General features: G+C 39.8%; 1 protein-coding gene across 1 annotated transcript in view; it reads right to left on the bottom strand.

Annotated features, from left to right (window-relative positions):
• LOC138351429 (streptococcal hemagglutinin-like) overlaps window positions 1–6,839 on the bottom strand; it is a 27,518-nt gene extending 20,679 nt beyond the window's left edge. The window contains exons 1-2 of the mRNA XM_069303252.1: window positions 6,830–6,839; window positions 5,130–6,231 (exon numbers count right to left, since the gene is read on the bottom strand). Coding sequence (XP_069159353.1) covers window positions 5,130–6,231; window positions 6,830–6,839 — 1,112 coding nt within the window. The remainder of the gene's footprint in view (window positions 1–5,129; window positions 6,232–6,829) is intronic.
• Between the last annotated feature and the right edge of the window lie 625 nt (window positions 6,840–7,464).

Here is a 7,464-nt window from a genome sequence, read left to right as displayed (position 1 = left end):
GGTGCTAGGATTAGGTCCTATTAAGCTTTGGAGGGTTGTTAGGGCCGCAACAATAGTTTCCAGACAATATATATATATATATATATATATATATATATATATATATATATATATATATATATATATATATATATATATATACATATATATATATATATATATATATATATATATATATATATATATATATATATATATATATATATATATATATATATATATAAATATTATTAAATATGACCGAAAAAGTAAGATTAATAATTCTAACACGAATTTTCTCGATCTTTCGTACGTTTCTTTTCACTGTTGGTGGTAATTCAAAAATCAATTCTCCAAAATTCATTTTTATTTCTAGTCTGACACGACACTTGAGCGCGTTTCGTAAAACTTATTACATTTTCAAAGACTTTAGCTTACACATACACAACTGAATAGAACTTACACATCTCTGATTTGTTTATATCTACATTTGAGTGAGGTGGATGGGGTGAGGTGGTATTTAATAGGGTATTAAATTCCTAAACACAAGACAGTACAGGAAACAATGGGTATTGAATGGAAGTGATTTGTAGAAAGCCTATTGGTCCATATTTCTTGATGCTTCTATATTGGAGCGGAGTCTTGAGGTGGGTAGAATATAGTTGTGCATTAATTGGCTGTTGATTGCTGGTGTTGACTTTTTAATGTGTAGTGCCTCGCACACGTCAAGCCGCCTGCTATCGCTGTATCTATCGATGATTTCTATGTTGTTTACTAGGATTTCTCTGGCGATGGTTTGGTTGTGGGAAGAGATTATATGTTCCTTAATGGAGCCCTGTTGCTTATGCATCGTTAAACGCCTAGAAAGAGATGTTGTTGTCTTGCCTATATACTGGGTTTTTTTGGAGCTTACAGTCCCCAAGAGGGCATTTGAAGGCATAGACGACGTTGGTCTCTTTTAAAGCGTTCTGCTTTGTGTCTGGAGAGTTTCTCATGAGTAGGCTGGCCGTTTTTCTGGTTTTATAGTAAATCGTCAGTTGTATCCTCTGATTTTTGTCTGTAGGGATAACGTTTCTATTAACAATATCTTTCAGGACCCTTTCCTCCGTTTTATGAGCTGTGGAAAAGAAGTTCCTGTAAAATAGTCTAATAGGGGGTATAGGGTACTAAGACTTTTTGCTCGATGGTACCCATGTAGAAGTTTGCAAACAGGACACCTAGGGGGGAACCCATGGCGACCCCATCTACTTGCTTATACATGTGCCCATCCGGGCTCAAGAAGGGTACCATCGAGCAAAAAAGTCTTAGTCGACATGAACTTGAAACCGGCCATATACTGCAGGTATGTTGACGACATTTTTACACAGGTACCTGACGTCAGACATCTGCAGGAGCTGAAGGAGGCATTTGAGCAGAGTTCTGTGCTGCGTTTCACTTACGAGATGGAAAAGGATGGGAAGCTGCCCTTTCTAGATGTAACAGTCATGGAAAAGAGCGGAGGTTTCCACACTGCAGTCTACACTAAGGAAACAAACATAGGAATGTGCCTAAATGCCAACAGCGACTGCCCAGACAGGTACAAGAGGAGTGTTGTTAACACTTATGTCGACCGTGCTCTCAGCCACAGCTCAGAATGGAAGCATAACATATATATATATATATATATATATATATATATATATATATATATATATATATATATATATATATATATATATTGAATATGACCGCATATTCTGTATTTATTATTTTCTGGTTTAGGGCTTCTATCCCTCTAACTATTTTCTTAGCATCAGGGCTTAATTGGAATAGGAGTTCTTTAGAACTCCTATTCCAATTAAGCCCTGATGCTAAGAAAATAGTTAGAGGGATAGAAGCCCTAAACCAGAAAATAATAAATACAGAATATGCGGTCATATTCAATGAAACATGTTTGAAAGAAAACCTGCTGCCAGTATACACCAATATATATATATATATATATATATATATATATATATATATATATATATATATATACAGTATATATACAGTATATATATATATATATATATATATATATATATATATATATATATATATATATATATATATATATATATATATATATATATATATATATATATATATATATATATATATATATATACAGTATATATACAGTATATATATATATATATATATATATATATATATATATATATATATATATATATATATATATAATTAATCATACTGTGTAATTCATCGTGACAATACAATACTGGTTTAGCGCGTAATACTGTAAGCTGCCGCCCAGTTGGGTGGGTGTGGAGCACATGACTGTAAAGCTGCCGCCCAGTTGGGTGGGTGTGGAGCACATGACTGTAAAGCTGCCGCCCAGTTGGGTGGATGTGGAGCACATGACTAAAGCTGCCGCCCAGTTGGGTGGGTGTGGAGCACATGACTGTAAAGCTGCCGTCCAGTTGCTTGGGTGTGGAGCACGTGACTGTAAAGCTGCCGCCCAGTTGGGTGGGGGTGCAGCAAGACTAGTAACTGTGTGATTCACCATAGATGTAAAGTGCCTTGTATAGTGACTGTTGTGAGCCTCTTGTTGATCACTTGTGACACAAAAGATTATTGATGTGTATATTTGTGTAGGTGATTGAATATGTATGTGTATGTTTATATGTATACGTATGTATATGTACATGTATGCATGAGTATGTATACATGTATACATACCATTAATAATTGTGTAACTAGGGTCAAAAGATTGTTATTTGCTTAGCTAAACGAACTAGAGGGCACCACCGCCCACTAGATTGGTATGGGGTGCATGATAAAGCAATTGAAATTGTTTAGCGCGATAACCTCATGATTACCTTACCTCAGGAATCTTCTATGTCCTAATCATGTCTCTACATGATGCCTCAACCACGTAAACTGTCATATGCCTCAACCATTTCTCAAGCATGTTTCAATCATGTCTTAATCAACCCTTCCTCCTCCTCCTCCCTACCCTTTCATCTGCTGTAGCCAAGCAAACAACGCTGATATGTCAACTATGAACTAACGTTGTTTGAATGATTTTGTGACGTTGATTTGACGTTGATTTGACGTTGATTTGACGTTGATTTGACGTTGATTTAACGTTGATATGACGTTGATTTGACGTTGATTTACGTTGATATGACGTTGATTTGACGTTGATATGACGTTGATTTGACGTTGATTTAACGTTGATATGACGTTGATTTGACGTTGATTTAACGTTGATATGACGTGGATTTGACGTGGATTTGACGTTGATATGACGTTGATTTGACGTTGATTTGACGTTGATATGACGTTGATATAACGTGTATTTGACGTTGATATAACGTTGATATGACGTTGATTTGACGTTGATATGACGTTAATATAACGTGTATTTGACGTTGATATAACGTTGATATAACGTTGATTTGTCGTTGATATGACGTTGATATAACGTTGATATGACGTTGATATAACGTTGATTTGACGTTGATTTGACGTTGATATGATGTTGATTTGACGTTGATTTGACGTTAATATAACGGTGATATGACGTTGATATAACATTGATTTGACGTGGATTTGACGTTGATATGATGTTGATTTGACGTTGATTTGACGTTAATATAACGGTGATTTGACGTTGATATAACGGTGATTTGACGTTGATATGACGTTGATTTAACGTTGATATGACGTTGATTTGACGTTAATATAACGTTGGTTTGACGTTGATTTGACGTTGATATAACGGTGATTTGACGTTGATATGACGTTGATATAACGTTGATATGACGTTGATTTGACGGTGATATGACGTTGATATAACGTTGATTTGACGTTGACATATGACACTGAGTTAACCTAGATATGAGATTGGTTTAACATTGACAGGACGAAGTAAATCATACAATCGGGTGATTTAACCCCTGGACTCCCCCTCCCTTCCCCCTCAAGAAGTTAACGAACTCTGACTCTAGCGCACAGAGTCTTGACACCAGAGTACCACTAGAGCATAGCAGGTTGGAGAGGTCCTCTAGAGTACACGAGAGGTCATAAATATTCTCAAGTGACACTCCAACCGCTAATGAGATGAGATTGTTTGAAGTGCCTCACAAGGGCGAGGTAGAGACATTTAACAAGTCTTAGATCAACTAGACGATTCTCGAAATCAAAATGATTCCTTGAAGGCTTCGAACCCAGGCCGACAGGGAATAGCAGCCCAATCTTACATCTACTCCGCCATCAATAGCGTTTATATATATATATATATATATATATATATATATATATATATATATATATATATATATATATATATATATGTATGTATGTATGTATGTATGTATGTATGTATGTATGTATGTATGTACGTATGCGAACAAGCCTGAATGGTCCCCAGGCATATATGCAATTGAAAACTCACACCCCATAAGTGACTCGAACGCATACTGCCAGGAGCACTTTGCAACTGGTGTACAGGACACCTTAACCACTCGAGCATCACTACCGGACAAAAGATGATGGTAGCCAAGGCTAATTCCCCATCATCAGTTTTATATATATATATATATATATATATATATATATATATATATATATATATATATATATATTTATATATATATATATATATATATATATATATATATATATATGTGTGTGTGTATATCACGAAAATAAACACGTGATTAAGAATGTGACAATGTCAGACCACGGAGGAAAAATGAAACAGGAAATTTCCTTAAGTACTTTCGTATATTAAATACAAAAAGACCTTCTGAAGATGTATTTAATATACGAAAGTACTTAAGGAAATTTCCTGTTTCATTTTTCCTCCGTGGTCTGACATTGTCATATATATATATATATATATATATATATATATATATATATATATATATATATATATATATATATATATATATATATATATATATATAACCCCGAAACCCCCAGTGCCCGAAACGCTGCGCGTGCTAGTGGCTTTACAAGACTGTAATTACCATAATTGTATCCTCACATTCCTTATGTACATTCTTGTATATGCATAAATAAATAAATAAATAAATATATATACAGTCAATACCTGCTACACGTGTGTGGGTGGTAGTGAGGATGTTAGCACTAACGAGGTCGGGAGAAGCCGGGTTGCTGCAGTAACTGAGGCGGAGAAAGTGTTATTGATTATGATAGTGGTAGAGGCAGCGATGGTGGTAGAGGCAGTGATGGTGGTAGAGGCAGTGATGGTGGTAGAGGCAGTGATGGTGGTAGAGGCAGCAATGGTGGTAGAGGCAGCGATGGTGGTAGAGGCAGCGATGGTGGTAGAAGTAGCGATGGTGGTAGAGGCAGCGATGGTGGTAGAAGCAGTGATGGTGGTAGAGGCAGCGATGGTGGTAGAAGCAGTGATGGTGGTAGAGGCAGCGATGGTGGTAGAAGCAGCAATGGTGGTAGAGGCAGCAATGGTGGTAAAGGCAGTGATGGTGGTAGAGGCAGTGATGGTGGTAGAGGCAGTGATGGTGGTAGAGGCAGCGATGGTGGTAGAGGCAGCGATGGTGGTAGAGGCAGCGATGGTGGTAGAGGCAGCGATGGTGGTAGAGACAGCGATGGTGGTAGAGGCAGTGATGGTGGTAGAGGCAGCGATGGTGGTAGAAGCAGCGATGGTGGTAGAGGCAGTGATGGTGGTAGAGGCAGTGATGGTGGTAGAGGCAGTGATGGTGGTAGAGGCAGTGATGGTGGTAGAGGCAGCGATGGTGGTAGAAGCAACAATGGTGGTAGAGGCAGCGATGGTGGTAGAGGCAGCGATGGTGGTAGAGGCAACGATGGTGGTAGAAGCAGCGATGGTGGTAGAGGCAACGATGGTGGTAGAAGCAGCGATGGTGGTAGAGGCAGCGATGGTGGTAGAGGCAGCGAAGGTGGTAGAGACAGTGATGGTGGTAGAAGCAACATTGGTAGTAGAGGCAGCGATGGTGGCAGAGGCAGTGATGGTGGTAGAGGCAGCGATGGTGGTAGAGGCAGCGATGGTGGTAGAGGCAGTGATGGTGGTAGAGGCAGCGATGGTGGTAGAGGCAGCGATGGGGGTAGAGGCAGCGATGGTGGTAGAAGCAACGTTGGTAGTAGAGGCAGCGATGGTGGTAGAGGCAGCGATGGTGGTAGAGGCAGTGATGGTGGTAGAGGCAGCGATGGTGGTAGAGGCAGCGATGGTGGTAGAGGCAGCGATGGTGGTAGAAGCAACTTAATTGTCTTAATGTTGGCTTAATTGTCTAGGCCGCCTATTACACAGGTGAGAAAATTACCTCGTCTTGGCCGCCATATTGTACAGGTGAGATGGTTACCTGACGTGACAATCAGCTAATGAATCACCTTAACATTGACCAATTACAGGAGGTAAGTGGTCATTAGGTGTGACTAAGCATGACTTACGGTGTGAGGCGGGGACCACAGCGGGCCGGCCGGCCTCCCCATTATGCAAGAGTGACCCCCTATTATTGCCAGTATCCGCACACCTTCCGTTTTCTTTACACCAGTTGTCGAATATTGAGGGTGTTGAGGGCATAGCGTACCCGGTAGTGCCCGGGGGCCCCTCTCTTCTCCCTTCTCTCCTCCTCTTTTCCCCCTTTCTCCCCACCTCTCTCTTCTCAGTGGGTGTGATGAACAAGGACCAGTGAATGAATACCAGCACTATACAGAGTGTTAGTTTGTACCCAAATATTATGGTCCAATGGTGGGTGGCATTGGCGTCTGGCCAGCCCTCTCCTCCCCCCCCCCCCCTCAATGGCAGGGGTGGTGGCTCAGTATTTTGGTCCCTCTGCGAGCTCTTGTTATGACTCACATTGCATCATTTTGAACACCCTCAATGTTTGCTCGCTGGCCAGGAGAAAGAGTGAGGCAGGTGATGCTTGTGGTGGTGGTGGTGGTGGTGGTGGTGGTGATTGTGGCGGTGGTGGTGATTTTATATTAAGCTGAGAGGATAGTGGGTATGGGAGATGAATGCACCTAAATCTAACCTATCGAGGACGATGTATAGAAAACGTAAATAATATGGTGCTTTAATTTCATTTATATGAATTTCTTTGTGTGGTAATGATAGTGTGCATACATATGGTGCATGATTATGATTGGCTTAGTGTTGGACTTAAGGCCTATCTATCTCTAAAGGGGTTATTAAGGCCTCTAAACCTCGGGAGGGTTATTAATGCCTCTAAAGCTCTGGAGGGTTATTAAGGCCACTAAACCTCTGGAGGGTTATTAAGGCCTATCAACGTCTGGAGGGTTATTAAAGCCTAGCAACATATCAAGGGGTTACAATTAAGGCCTATCAGCCTCTGAAGGGTTGTTAAGATTACACCAATTCACTAACAAACCAGCAAGCATACATTAACCCAAACACACAGCCCACAACAAAAGTAACGTCTCTTATTCACGGAAAATCTTGAGATATTACACCTCTGCGAGTTTACCTCAGAG

Source organism: Procambarus clarkii, chromosome 49 (assembly GCF_040958095.1).
Source record: "Procambarus clarkii isolate CNS0578487 chromosome 49, FALCON_Pclarkii_2.0, whole genome shotgun sequence".
Classification (NCBI taxonomy): domain Eukaryota; kingdom Metazoa; phylum Arthropoda; class Malacostraca; order Decapoda; family Cambaridae; genus Procambarus; species Procambarus clarkii.
Note: the sequence above shows the minus strand (reverse complement) of the source record. Positions and strands in the feature narration are given on the sequence as shown.